The sequence below is a fragment of the Cariama cristata genome, unplaced genomic scaffold (assembly GCF_000690535.1).
Source record: "Cariama cristata isolate BGI_N322 unplaced genomic scaffold, ASM69053v1 scaffold7357, whole genome shotgun sequence".
Taxonomy (NCBI): Eukaryota; Metazoa; Chordata; class Aves; order Cariamiformes; family Cariamidae; genus Cariama; species Cariama cristata.
In genome coordinates this window covers 6,685-21,375 of record NW_009627003.1, presented here as the reverse complement: position 1 = coordinate 21,375, position 14,691 = coordinate 6,685, and the positions used below count along the sequence as shown (strand labels likewise).

Genomic DNA, 14,691 nt, shown 5'->3' with positions numbered 1-14,691 from the left:
GATTTGCTTTTTTGGGGGGGAGGGTGTTTTAGAGGTTTAAAATTGCAACCTAGACTTGCAATTTGGAAAAAAAAAAAAAAATTTTGACACCGAAAACCTCTTTTGTGAGAAAAGCAGGAGCTAAACTCTCCATGTTTTCAAAGTCGTGACCATGAAGTGAGAGGGGAGACGCCGTGCTACTGTGGGTGTCCCGCTGCCCTGGGCACAGGCCGCCCGCTGCAGCCTCGGCCGTCTTGTGTGGAGAGAGGCCTAAGGAGAAGCAAAAAGCGTTGGCCATGCACAGCCTCGGCTAACCGTGCTCGCTGTGGAGCACAGCAGCGGCAGAGAGAGAAGGATCCCCCGGGGGTCAGCAGCCCAGGGAGCGTGTGAGGGTGTTGGGGGATGTAGGGCTCTCCCACTGGTGAGGAGCCCGGGTTTGGGGCACTGATTTGGGTTTTAGTCTCTAGATGAGATAATCCTGTCCCTTGAACCCCTGCCAGCCCCTCGTCTATGGCCATCATGATCCCTCTTCTCTTTGGCAGCAGTAGCCTCAGGGCAATGATGTGCCTGATGATGAGCAGGATGAAGTTAGAAATGACTCCGCTGTTTTTTCTCTTTGCTCCCATGCAAACCAGCGCTGTGTTGTCTGTAGTTGATTTTGTTGTTGTTGGCAGAGAATTGTCATACCTCCCAGGATGTGCACTCCTCCTTTCCACCCTTTTCTCTGCTCTCCACCAAGTGTAATAATTCTAAAGAAAAAAAAAAGGCAACATAGCAATAGTGGAAAGCTGAGAATAATAATCAGTAGAGTCATGAATCTGGCTGGGGTAAAACGCAATTTGTAATTTCAGCTTCATTTTTTTTTTTGTAAGCAGAGCAAAAATACCCCCCCATGGATTGGGCTTGTGCCAGTTGCTTTCTATTGTACACATAAATTGTGATAAGATTTGGGTTGTTTTTTTTTTTTTTTCATTCTTACCCACTTATTCCTGCGGCTAAACTTCAAATTTTTGTCTTCAAAATTCTTGGGGCTTTTTTGTTGATTTATTGTAAAACCTCTCGTCCAGCCATGGCTGGACAACTACTTAGATTGTTTCTTGACCCCTCCGATACGACGACGTTCTCGTAAAATATTGCCTGAGGTGCGGTTTTGGGTTACATTAGCGTTTTATCTATTCAGTCGTATTAGCAGGAATTAAACGACTTGTTTCTGTTGTACTTGAGTCTTACGAAAAGGTGCCCATAGTTTAGCGACAGTTTCCAAAGGCTTTAGTACCACCTGTGTTACAAAATGGGGGACCCAAACTCCCGGAAGAAACAAGCTCTGAACAGACTTCGTGCTCAGCTTAGAAAGAAAAAAGAATCTTTAGCTGACCAGTTTGACTTCAAGATGTACATTGCCTTTGTGTTCAAAGACAAGGTAACTTGGTTTTAATGTTTCGCTCTTACTGTGGTTGTTACAATGCACATTAACTACGCCGGGCAAAGTCTTGCTGCCTGGTTGCATCTTGCAGTTTATCCTTAATGGATTCCATTGACTTCTTTTTTTTAAATTACTAGTTGCTATAATATTTACGTAGTTCATGTTTGTCGTTTTGCTTTTCGTATGTTTGTAGGTTTGTAATGCAGAGGGTCCCAGTGCCTCATTAAATGATTACTTGGTGACTTCTGTATCGGGTGAATATTTTCAGAGATAATACTGTAATTCGTTAAGCCTGATTGAGGTCTGAATTGCATAATTGTTGGCTGTGAACAGTTGAGTTGAAAAGGGAGACCTGGCTGGAGCGATTGCTAAAGTTACTGTGTTTATCTGGTTGAAGCAGAAGGGAGGACCTGACAGTGGAAGGGAGGAGTTGTAAAATGCGATAGTGAAACGGCCCAAGCGTGCAGGCGTATGTGAAACTGCTGCTACCATTTTGAGAGGGAGCAAGGAGGGAGAAGAGGGAAGTCTTCATTTGCTTGGCTGCCTCATCTGTCTGCTGCTGGACGCTGTGCGTCTGGGCCAGGGTAGGGAGCCTGGTGGTATTTCTAAAGCTAACTGTAAACCCAGAATTGTAGGACAGTTTCCACCCACAGTACTTTAAGAAAAGTAGGTGCTTACAGTAAGTGAACAAACGATGAGGAAGTGAAGAGACAGGCAAATGCCAACAGAGTACATAATGCAGGAAATGCACGTAAATGAGCGCTGGGATTGTTTAATCCACTCCAATGTATAGTTTTTTTCATTTGCTGTAATAGTTACGTGGTTTTTAATGAAGATCCTGTGGTTTGAACTTTTTTAGTTGAAAAGTTTCCTGAAAATTCCCAAGTCCAATTTGCTTTTGTTCATCAGCTCTAGTGCAAACAGAGGTGGACATAGTGGGATGTAATTTCGTGGTACTGTCTCATAGTAATAAAGAGAATGTTTAAGCAGTGGCAATAATTAAAGTCATATCACCTAAAAAAATCTAATGGTTTTAGTTGGAGCATTCATACTACTTTCTGGTTGCTTTGTAGAAATTCGTTGTAATTTCCTGTTTTAAATCCTATAAAATTTGCTTGTATCACAGTGAACTGAGGATGTCCCTCCAGTACCACTTTGCTTAAAGCAGGAGTTTAGCTGTCCCTAGCTTGGTCAGCAAATAGTTGCCTGTTATGTGTGGTCTGTCATGTAGTTCTTAAATAGGTCAAGACTTCTCATGAGCTGTAAGAAAGCTGTTAGAAGCAGGCATACAACTTGAAGCAATTTTACAGACAGCAAAAACTGTTGAATTTGTCCTGAATTTGTTCTGGCTTTGCCTGAGAGAGATTTAAATATTTGTAGTGAGTGTAAAAGTTATTAGTAAATTCAAATGGTCCATCTGTGAGAAGGTTGTGACTTGTAGCTAACTTCAGATTGGATCTTAACCACTCAGTACTACCAAATGCGGCATTAAAAGACTTCACTTTTATGAAAAGGCCAGCTATTAAAGTATTGCAGAGATGGAAAAAAAAGCGTTACTTGATTTGCAAAGAGAAGTTTGTAGAGGGCTCTTGGTCAGCCCAAAGTCATGTATTCTACGTCATGAAAAAGCAGTTCTCTTTTATGTTTAGATACAGCTTTAATGTTTGCAAGATTGGCATGTAAATCCGCATCTGTGGAGACTACAAAAACATGTCCAACTTAGAAAGTTGTTGGACTGATTCTGTTTTAAGTAATAACATTTTTGCATGTAAATTTTAGGGTGGTTTGTGTCCAAGTCCTAACTTACATGAAGTGCACTTCATACATGAATGCTAACAGAAAGTCACAAATTCTGAAATAAACTGTTATCTATAATTGCCTAGAAAGGATTGTAATCTTAATGTGACTTGTGCTTTTTTTTTTTAGAAGAAAAAGTCAGCGCTTTTTGAAGTGTCTGAAGTGATACCAGTCATGACCAATAATTATGAAGAAAATATCCTGAAAGGTGTGCGGGATTCCAGCTATTCTTTGGAAAGTTCCTTAGAGCTTCTGCAGAAGGATGTAGTACAGCTTCATGCACCCCGCTACCAGTCTATGCGCAGGGTAAAGTTCCTCTCACACTTGCTGAATTTTAGTTTTTCAACACCTGTGCTTTTCTTTGAGAATCTTAAGGCTAATCCTGCTTTTTTTTTTATTTTCTCAACTCTTCGGCTGCGCGAGGGTTCTGCGGGCATGTGTTTATGGGGTCTGGTTTGAAGGGTAATAGCATATGTATTTTGAAATTCTGTTTAGTGCTCAAGCTTTACCTTTCATCTGTCTTATTCAAATATGCCTTGGGAATTGTATCTTCTTGCCATCCTTGTCCTTTAGTAGGCACGTGTAAATTCTTGCAACAGCTCTTGCTGCATGACTAGGTGGTTTTGTTTTATGAATATTGGAAGATAGATAGTCTTTGCTAATGTTTTCTTAAAGCTGGAATTTATATTAACTGGATGCTGATACTAAAATTCAGTGGAAGGCAGGGAAGACTTTAGTTGTCCCATGAATAACACAAATGGAAAATTACACAAATGGGGTAATAAGTACCACCTTAAATTATGTGCCTGTATAGATAAGTTGCTTATCTGTGTCTTTGACTAATGGAGGGAACGTAAGTACAGAACTTTACTACTTACAGGATGTGATCGGCTGTACCCAGGAGATGGACTTCATTCTTTGGCCTCGTAATGATATTGAGAAGATAGTCTGTCTCCTGTTTTCTCGGTGGAAGGGATCTGATGAACCCTTTAGGCCTGTTCAGGTATTTGGTTTTGTTTTTTCACTTCAATAAGTAACTTAGACCTGGAAGGGAGGATAAGTATTCTTCTCTTAAGCAGTAAGTTGGTAAGATATGTGACTTCTGTGGATGTTAGAAAGTACGCTGTTTTTATAAATAAAGCACTCAATGTTTTGAATGCCAAATTCTGCTTCCTGTCTTTATGCACTGTTATATTATCACTTCCAAAATTTAAATGTCTGAAGGACCTTTGCAAATGACATGTATTTATAAATACATATATCGTGTTAGTATTTGTAGAAGTGGATTAGATGTGGCTCTTGGTACAACTGAATCTTTGTCTAGATATGATGGTGTCATTAAGGTTCTGTGAGCATCCCAAGTTGCTGTATTTTCTTATATGAAGAAGGTCTGAGATGGATGGAATTTCTGCATTATAATTTTACCTTGAAATGAATTTCAGACATTTTATGTTATTTTTTCAGTAGCCAGCTTTAGCTTTTTGTGTTCATGTTTTTAACAGTGTTATATGTCTATTCTGTGCTGGTTCTGCAATAATATTAAGTTATTGGAAGAAATGTGGTGTTGTTCATGCACAGGGGTGTTCTGCCACAACAAGCTAAATCTGGTTTTATATATGCAGTTAAAATTGCACCTTTGAATTGTTAATACGTCATTGCAATGACTAATGTCAGTGTTGGCAGAATGAAACTAGGGAGTTCTTTAAATTGTGCCAGGACTCAAGTGTGTCATTGTTGCTGTGTTCCCCAATTTCTGTTTTTCGTAAATGAGAAAAGGAAAGTAATAAAAGTGGTTGTAAAGCCCCAGATTGAAGGAAATTAGTTGGTTGAATGTCAGCTTTAGCTTAATAAATATTTTATTCCCCCTCCCACACACAATGCAGGCCAAGTTTGAATTTCATCACGGTGACTATGAAAAACAGTTTCTGCATGTTCTGAGCCGAAAGGACAAGACTGGAATTGTTGTCAACAACCCTAACCAGTCAGTGTTTCTCTTCATTGACAGACAGCACTTGCAGGTAAACTTATCTTGTCCCTCTTTTTAACAAATGTGTTTTAACCATAAAATGCTTTCTCTTCCTAGGAACATCAGTGATTTTACTGCAGAATACCCAAGTAGAAAAATTGATCATGCATTCATGCTTGCATTTCAGCAGTTTCAGAGGAAACTTATGCTATAAGGATACACACATGCAAAAACTAGCTATGGGCCACAGATGTGTTCACATAGAATTAATTTAATGTTCTTGTATTAGAAATTAAATAATTTCTAAAACAGACTTAACAGTGTGTGGGAAAAATTAAAACATTGGCTTAATTTGGGTGATACTACAGAAATTATTCAAGTGAAGAATGAACAGAATAGTGAAAATATTTTAGGCGTTAGAGGTCACAGAGTGATTTTGAGTTCAGGCTGTTTATACAGATCGAATAGCGGCTTTTAAATGTCTATGATGTTTCTCCACAACCAACAGCAAGCAAATAGTTGGGCCGGATCTGCTGGGAGTCTGCCTATTAGTCTTGAGTTAACTTCCATGTTTAATAGCTTTTCTTTGGGTTTCCTTTGCCTCTAGACTCCAAAAAACAAAGCTACAATCTTCAAGTTATGCAGCATCTGCCTGTACCTGCCACAGGAGCAGCTCACTCACTGGACGGTTGGTACCATAGAGGATCACCTCTGTCCTTACATGCCGGAGTAAGGTACTGGCCAGCAAAATGGGGAAGATCACAGAATGCAGCAGTGGATTTTCACTTTCCTCACCACTTTATTCTTTCAGAATTTAGAAGAAAATGGACTCATGTTCAGAACACTATGCATTGTGAAACTTGATCATCCTGGATTTTTTTTGTCATTTGTATCTCAGAACTTTACAATTTTTTTTTTAAGATGTTTTCTGCATGGACCTTGTGAAAGAGAGGATGCTCTGCACGCTTCTGCACTGCATCAGCATCTTACTAAAATGTGAAATGAAGGGACTGTACACTGAAACAAATGTATCAGAAAGCACAAGGTGATCATTTGTGGTGGTGTTCCCATTTGTGCTGGTCATGCCCCCTAACATCTGTAATGTTAACCATCAGTATTTGGAGAGTGAGAAGTGAATGTAACGGGTATAAAAGCCTTACAGCTTTGCTGTTAACGATTGTATCAAAGAGCACTATCATTCATTTTAATGAACAGAAAAGTGGCTTTTATGGTAGGGAGTAAATGCGGGAAAGAAATCTTTCTTTAAAAAAAAAGCATCTCATTTAATGTGTAGGCATTTTTTGCCTCTTTTGTTTTGCTGGGCCATGTCTAAGTTTACTGGCACTTCCGTTTAGGATCTCTTTCCCCAAGTTGCTGTATAACTGTATGAAGGTATTCTTTTGAGTTGGATGCATTTATACAGATGAGGCAGACCTGGAGTCTGAAGTTGCTAAAGCAGCTAAAAATAAAGTAAAAATAATAGCTGCAGAAACAATGTTGGTAGAGGATTATTTTTTCTTGAGAGTTGAGACTTGTAAACTTGCAGGTGAACTGTGCAGGAAATACTGGTTTCTAAAACATTTGTTATGGAAAACCCATTGTGGTTTTTTTCTTTTGGAACAGACATTATAAACCAATGTAAAATAGTGTTTGGAGTGTCAAAAGTTGGTTCTGATGGAATATTTTAAGATTGTGCAATGATAAAAGGAAGACTACTGTATAGTTTTGATGACAAAGAAGGCTCTGCTTAAGGGTTGAGTACTTTACTGGAGTAAAACTGCATAAGCCTGCTCCCTTGGATAAAACTAGTGCTTACCTGTTTAAAACTTGTATTTAGCTTTTGTTTGGAATTGGAAAAAATTGGAACTTAAATAAATTAGGTGAAAGATGACTGGTTTTATTTATGGAAATCCTATGAATTCAATTTTAGTAGTGTCTTGCATCTTGATGGTGTTGCCCATTGCAAACACTGAAAATGTACAGGCTGTAAAATGGTATTAACAAAGATTAGTGGCAAAGGTGCTCTTAGAAATGTGGGCAATGTGTTTGTTTTGAAAAGCAGCTGCCAGAAATAATCAAATTACTAGCCTACTATTGTATTGGCACATAGATATTTTTAGTTGGTACGTGGATATTTTTAGTTCTTTGGTCATATGGTCCTACAGGTTAAACTGGAACACCCTGGAAAAACACCACCTGAAAGCTGCAATTCACATTAATGAATGCCGTAAGTTAAAGAAGTATCTTGAAAATGCTGCTGTACAGAATGCTAAGACTTTCTAGAATGTTTAGTAACCACCATACCTGCTAATAGTTCTTAAAATTTCTGATCTTTAAGTGCCCCTTCTTTGAATGGCCTGTAGGCATAACACCAAGTGTCCACATGAAGCTTGAGAGAGGTTTTGTAGGGTCTTGAACATTCAAGATCCATGAGTTTGGATTTTGCCTCCTAAGTGCAATCCCTTTGTTTCTTCTTAACTTGCTGTTTTGGACATCATCTCACAGCAGTCAGAATATGGCCATGGTTCTCTTGGTTAGCAAAGCAAATGACGTAGTAGTTCTTGCACTAGGAATTTTAGTTTTCTTCATTCATGCATGGAAGAAGCCTCAAGGTGTTGGTTTGAGTGGCTGTGTACAGTGCCTTCTAAGCGTCAGCAATGCTATGATCCGTAACTTTAATTCTCTGTATTACAGGGAGCAACCTGTTCAGTTTAATAGCTTTTTTAGTTTTGCATGGGGTGCATAAGGCACACCGGCTAATAATTTGTTCTTTGTGACAGTGATCCCAGCGTTGAATAATACTGTGCTTTCTTGGAGAACGTAGTTGTATAACGCTAATTTTGTGCAATGTGGTCTATTCTACCCAGCTAACAAACGTTAGGCTTTTGCTGTGCTATCAGGGTGAGTTGATAGCTATCTGCATCATGTAGCTCATGGAAAAAAAAAAGATAAAGGGGAACAACAGGCTTCAGAGCTTGAGAATCTTGGGGAGAGATGTGTATGAGAGTGTGTTCTTAAATGATTTGGCATCTTTGAAAGGTGTCTCTTTCTCCACTTAAACAGGATGACTTTTTAGGGAAAAGCTTAAACTTGAGATTGTCCCGCTCTTTCTGAATGGAGCTTCGAGTTCAATCTCAGAATGTTGTTCAGCAAACTTTAGCAGAATGCCCTTCAGAAGTGAATGGAAGCAGTTCATAGTATCTAGCTTTTGGGTTCAGGCCCTCTTGATACCAGCTTGGTGCCTTTTTGGTAGGCTTTCTTAACTTCAAAGTGTAGATTTGATCTTGCAAAACTAATGTTTACAAAGCACAGTTTGTGACTGCGTAAACTGGAGCTGTTTGTAAATACAAAAAGGGCTTTTTTTATAAGACAATTTTGGTTACTCCCTGCTGTCAACTGCTTGTGTGGCTCCTTTGATTTATGCTAATACCAAGAATTGAATTACGCTCAATATCTCACCTGAATATCGGCGTTTTACCAGGCTGTTGCTTGAGGATTTGTTGTTTGAACTTGGCCAGTGCAAATGGGGCAGGGGTAACTCTGGAGGCAGCAAAATTAGGTAGATGGAGGCTGGTTAAATCTCTTGTATCTAAATGAAGTGTCTGGTGAAGGGAAGGAAGCTTGTGTCAGGTGCTTCCCAGATGGCGAGGAGAAACTTCTTAAATGTCATAGCCTGTACATGGCTGTATAGTTTGCCTTCACTGTTCAGACTTTTTCCACTGCACAAATGTTACTGAAAATAGGATAAGGTGAACAAAACTGCCTGTACAAGAGTTGCCCAAACATTGAGGCCCGTAGCTAGTTTGCAGTTGATGCCTTTTGTCGCCTGTGTCTCAAAGCATAACGTGCTTCTCAAAAGCTATTTTGTTACCCTAAAATTGCCTGTTAAGTGATACGTCAGGTACTAGAAACACATTGGGATTATGCAGTGTTTCTCTTAAAGAAGAAAATCGGTTACTCGAACTAATTTTTGAGCACTGAAAGCTTTAGATCACGGTATTGATCTCTTGCTAGAAGTTGATTTTTTGCATAGCAAAATGTTAAGCCTATTAGAAACAAAGCTGGTGGGAAGATGGTAATTTTGCCAGTTTGCATTTCTGAGCCTTTTTAAAAAATGAAATCTCTGAAAGGTCTACTTGATCTGTATTTACGAAATACAAAACAAATAGAGGATCAGTCTGCATTACAGGCAGGCACTATGGTCCTTGTGAATGACCACATCTTTTTGTCAATGCATTAAGGCATAACATAGTAGTTTTAAAATTACTTTAAAACCTGATAAAAGTGCTTATAAACTCCTGCTCCTTGTACATACTTCCAGCTTGTGAGCTCTACAGGTGTCCTTCCCTGCCCTTTTCTGTTTTGCTGCCAGGAGAACACTGCATTTTTCTTCTACTTGTCATGTGCCGAGTCTTTAGGTTACTTGCAGTTAATGAATGCCATCTCCTGTTAAATCTGGATCTGAGGGAGGGGGTGAATAGTGAGAACTGTCACTCAAGGTTTTTTTTTCTCTTTAAGTGTGAGATTATTCTAGCGGACTGTTACAGGCTTCATTTAAGATTACATTAAGGTTCCTGCCACTAGCATGATAGTTGTTAAAGTCAAGAATTACTAGATGACATTTACATCCACTAAGCAGATAGACATGTGGTCCATGTTTACTTACTTGCTATTTTCTTTTACTAGCCTGGAAGCTTCCCCAATTTTTAGTTTTGCATTTATTGCAGCAGCAAATTCAGAGGCTGTATAAGCCTACAGATTCTGGAACAGCTTTCTGGAACGAATTAATGAGGTAAAGAGTTTTAATAGTGTTTTACGAAAGGGAGAAAAGTTTAGCATGGATATTTGAGGCATCCTTTGTATTTATTTGGCTGTATTTGTGCTTTGTATTTATTTGGTGTTGAAATCTTCCGTGTTGTGGTGTTCTTGGAGTACAGGTGAACTCTGCCGTCAGGATGACTGAGGAGGAAAGGGCGGTTGGATCTGCGGTGGCAGGTACTGCTGTCTGATGTGTGCGTCGCGGCCGGGAGTTGCCAAGGCCGACTGCACAGCGCTGGTGCTGTGGAGGGGAGCGTCAGCTCTACAGCTTAACTGAAGCAAGGGAAGTGATAAGGAAGCACGACTTCTGCAGGGCTGACTGAAGCGATTTTAGGGCTGAAGGTATCTATGACCTAGTTCTGCTTGGAAAGGATTTACGTATGGAAAAGTCCCTTAATTTGAGCACGATTACTGTATGCTAGAACACTCACTCTGCAAGCTGTTTTTCTGGACTCTTGAAATCTATTCAAGCAGCCACTGCTTTTAAGCAAAAGAAATCAAAGGATCCAGAATCTTAATACAGTGGTACAGCCCCAGGTACTGTTTCAGTGAACAGAAGTTGGGGTTTTTGTTGTTGTTTTTTGTTTGGTTGTATTTCTGGAGGATAGCCAATGTGTCATCTCTGATCAGAGCTTGCAGGTGATTTACTCTGGTTTAGGCAAGAACTGTATATGGTGCAGTGCCCCACAACCATGGCAGCTTGGGAGCAGGGGATCTGGTAACAGCAGTCATCCAGTGAATGCATTACAGAATCACGAAGGTAATAACTGTCATCGTGTTGTCCCTGAACTCTTAAGTAGCAAAATAGGAATCAAGGTGCTTTGTTCTTCATTCCCATGGACAGTGGAGTAAGGGGGAGGTTTTGGGGTTTCTTTCTACTGGCTAAATGGCTTCTGCAGATAAAGAATTCTGAAATGGTTAGTGATAAAATGCAGTTGGAAATTCTTCTGTATGCTCTGGCAGTGGCTCAGAGCCAGTCAATGAAGCGGAACAGGATTGAACTGCTGTTCAGACCAGTTACTTAACGGCCTAATTCTGCCCGCCCCCCTGTTGCGTTAAAGCGTAACAAAACTTGGCAGAAAATAAACCCCCTTGTGTTTCAGCTTGTCTTCAGATGTTGGAGGGGCTGGGGGCGGCTGAACTTAGATTCTGAGTGATACCCAATACAGCACTGCAAATCTAGTTGCGTTCAATAGCCAATTTGGGGTTAAATGGAGCCATCATGAGTACGGATGAACAAACAGTGCGATATGCTACAAGTCTAGTTGTGTTCCGTGGACTACCACGGCCAGATGCACAAATAGCATGACACACTTAAGTCCGGTCGTGTTCACTGAACTAACACGGCCAGATGCACAAATAGGTGTAGTTTATTGAAGCTTACACTTAGTGCAGTAGCGCTAAATATATATTTTCTACCTGGGTTTAATCTGATGTAGTTGGAGGCGCAGACCTTACCAAAGAGGCGACCTGCTGTGGGGAGGAGAGAGAGGCAAGTGTGTTGACTTGTCCGCAAAGTGGGGTTGTATTCTCATCTGCCATGGAGGATTTCAAATGCTGAATTTGTATTTTGGGAGATATGGAGGTGAGACTGCAGTTAAATTACCTGTTGATGCTGTCACAGTCGGGGGTAGGTAGCCACTTTCTCAGTCTGGTGTATTATTTCATATGTAAATGTGGGATAACGAGGGTGTTGATTATCTTTGGTCAGGCTGTGGGTCTTGGGCAAGGGAGGAAGGGAACCATGCCAGGTTACTATCACTCCCCCTTCTATCTGGCTGATACAGCAGTAAGGGCTGTCTGGCCTCTGCCTCATAGCCTGTCGCCCCCGTCATCAGCCTGTTAATTCCATCAGCATCATGCAACTACCACACCTCATTAATCGCGTCGCTACAGATCTCACGGCCTCAGACCTCATTCCTACAACCTCCCCCATCCCCTTTAGGTAGTAGTGCTTACGGATTTGAGAATTGTGAACCAACTAGCTCGTAATTAAATTGGCAGATTAACCTTGGTGAAGCAGCTCAGCCATGACACCCCTGTGACGGGTGGCTCAACCTGAAAGTAACAGGGAGTTGTGACAGATTAAAGCTTGTTTCAGCAGTGACGTCCTTCCTTGACACTCTTCTACAAGTTCTTCTTTCCGAGAGCTAGAATCCTTAATGACTAAATCCCTCCTCACAGCACCTTAATCTGTGATTGGTATTTGACCTGATTAGTATCTGGACTCTTGGTTTTAAGTGCCAGTGGGAATGATCCTGTTCTGATTCCTCATTTTCTCAAGGGATTGGTAACGCACAGTTCTACCATGGTGTGAATACCCAGGTGTCAGTCTGAATGCATTTGTGCAATAGCGGTGATGTGAAACCGGCATGAAACGGTTGGCTGACCAATATATTGCATCAAGTGGGGAGCTGCAATTACTTTAACTGATAGAGACAAACTGTTCCACAACGTGTCACGGACCACTATGTGAGAAGTGTGGCCCTCCATTAAGGACAGACCTCTAGACAACAAGGAGTATGGTGTAGGTGTTTGGTGCATTTAAAAAAAAAGATTCAAAAATAAACAGCACAATATAGGAGGGATGGTCTCATTTGCAGCTGTTAAGATACAGAGCTTACAGCTGTCTGTCAGTTATTGGATATGTAATGTGGTGCACTAAGACTCACAAGATGATCTCATCAATTCACTTCATTTGCTTGCTTGTAAGGGAATTGTGCCTAAATCTGCAGTGATGGAATGAGGTCAAGCCCACAGGAGATCTGTTTGTCCTGATGCCAGGAGGAACCATTTACCATTTGTCCTTATTATGGTAACTTTTTTTTCCGTTAGTTCCTTTGAGACTCAGCTAAGGTAAGATACAGATTTTTCAACGTGTAGGTTAGAGTGAAATCAGTAAAAACACTTCCAAATATGAAGTCTGATGTTTGCCAGTTTACTCCCAGAGCTAAGCAAGCTCAACGGTGACAATTCCTTTTAAGATCATCTCCAAGCCTAAGTTAAGTTGTAAAATAAATTACGAGGTCAACATGCTGCTGGTGGTGAAGGGATAACAGACAAAGTTGTCTTAAAATAACCAGTTTCATGAACTGGTTCTAAAATAACTGGCCTGCATATTAATGATGTCCCTCTTATTAATTAGGCAGCACTGAAATACTGTGTTGAATAGTCTGTTATAAGGGAGAAGAGAATTCACTTGTTACTTCAGGAAAGGTTTTTTTCCTGTTTCTCACTCAGCTTGCAACAGTCCTTGCCAGGCTCGAATGGGAACAGGAGGGTACCGTTGTTGCCATGTTGAGGTTTGCCACTCTTAATTTGCCTGGATGCTTTTCCGTTGTAATTACGTAGATATGATGAATGCTAAGTGATAGAATGAGACCATTTCACTACGGTAGGTTCCTGAGGCAGCCAGCTTTGATTGAGGCAAGTCATGTGGAGTTGCAGTGGGACGGTTGCACAAGGACGGAGTTGCCCCAGCACACAGAGCTGAGAGCGTTCTGGATCTTCTGGCACGTATTGAATTCAGCACCTCCTTCCTTCTCACCCTCTGCCTTTTACTTCAGGTAATAGTCTGAATAGTTCCAGTGAGGAGAGTGGGTTTATAGTAGTTGGAGAAGCAGTTTTAATCCTCACTTCTATTTACTTGCACTTTACTACATGGGTAACTTACGGAAGAAAACCAGTAAACTTAAGAATGAGGAAAAAAAAGATGACTGGAGATGCCAGAACATGTTAATAGGAAAACAACCTGTGTCAGCAATTGCTAAACCCACTAGGTGTGTCCACGTGCTATGATGGATCCTCTCTGCTTATCCTAGTAATGGTGGAGGAGCTGGAAATGCTTAAGACTCATAATAGAGCTCCAGGCAGAGGAAGCTGTAAAGTGAGAAACAATTTAATACAGTGAAGCATATAGTTCTGCTGAGCAAAGATTTAAAATAAAAAAGGTTGCTTCTCTAATAAGTATCTTCACAGAACTGCTTTAGCGGAGTATTTTGTTTCTATAAATAGGATTGAGGGACGGTTCTGAGCATGAGTGCGAGTACTGGGGTAAAAATAATTACGAACGTACTGCTGAAAAGAGGATGCTGCTATTACAAGTTCAACTAGCCACAGGCATGTAACCCATGTACGCTTCTGGGACAGTCTCAGAGAAAAAGCTTTGATTGAGAACTTGTATACCACAAACAACTGTTCCAAACTTGCAGCAAAAATACATGCTGATAGCCTGAGCCCACTGTAGGCATTTTTTTAGAGAACTTCCATTGAAGGGTAGATTATCAGCTATATCACTTGCTTGAAAGTTGTTTTGGAAAGATTGCCGATATATTAGTAAACTTGTTCATGTTGAAAATTAGTCTGCATGAACAGGTCACTTAACTCACAGGAAATTATTTCTTTAGGTTTAGGAATGCACAAAAAAAGCCCTGACTGCACATTTAATCACAAAATTCAAATCACTGAAGACAGTGAGTCAACTTCCATGACAAAAAGAATTGTGCATGCCCTTTACTAGTGTAGATTAACTTTTTCAAATCTCCCACTAGAGAAGAAAAACTAAGGTCATGGTTCATGTAAACTTGCACTGCGTATGTAGCATCGCTGTTTTTCTTACAGTGCGATAGCCTTGCCAAGGATTGTTTGTCATCAGTTTGAAGAAAGCAGTTAAAACCTGTCCACAACAGTGCATGAGGAGACAAGTCTT

The 14,691-nt window shown here is 40.4% G+C and overlaps 1 protein-coding gene across 2 annotated transcripts; it reads left to right on the top strand.

Moving 5' to 3' along the window:
• The first annotated feature begins 342 nt into the window (after window positions 1-342).
• On the top strand, window positions 343-7,056 carry LOC104156798 (chromosome unknown open reading frame, human C6orf62). Of its 2 annotated transcripts, none has more exons than XM_009704272.1 (5): window positions 343-1,399; window positions 3,329-3,505; window positions 4,080-4,202; window positions 5,083-5,217; window positions 5,773-7,056. In XM_009704272.1, exons 1-5 carry the CDS (start codon window positions 1,271-1,273, stop codon window positions 5,896-5,898), a joined length of 690 nt encoding a protein of 229 aa, XP_009702574.1. In that variant the 5' UTR covers window positions 343-1,270; the 3' UTR covers window positions 5,899-7,056. The 2 variants fall into 2 exon arrangements, with proteins under 2 accessions (XP_009702574.1, XP_009702575.1); XM_009704273.1 differs by having other exon boundaries at window positions 394-1,399; window positions 3,332-3,505.
• The last annotated feature ends 7,635 nt before the right edge of the window (window positions 7,057-14,691 follow it).

What these genes read in the sequence shown, in the direction of transcription:
- LOC104156798 (XM_009704272.1), top strand. Translation starts at nt 1,271, where the DNA reads ATGGGGGACCCAAACTCCCGGAAGAAACAAGCTCTGAACAGACTTCGT. An exon ending in GCTACCAGTCTATGCGCAGG is followed by an intron (nt 3,506 to 4,079) that starts GTAAAGTTCCTC and finishes TACTACTTACAG; the next exon opens with GATGTGATCGGCTGTACCCA. An exon ending in AACCCTTTAGGCCTGTTCAG is followed by an intron (nt 4,203 to 5,082) that starts GTATTTGGTTTT and finishes CACACAATGCAG; the next exon opens with GCCAAGTTTGAATTTCATCA.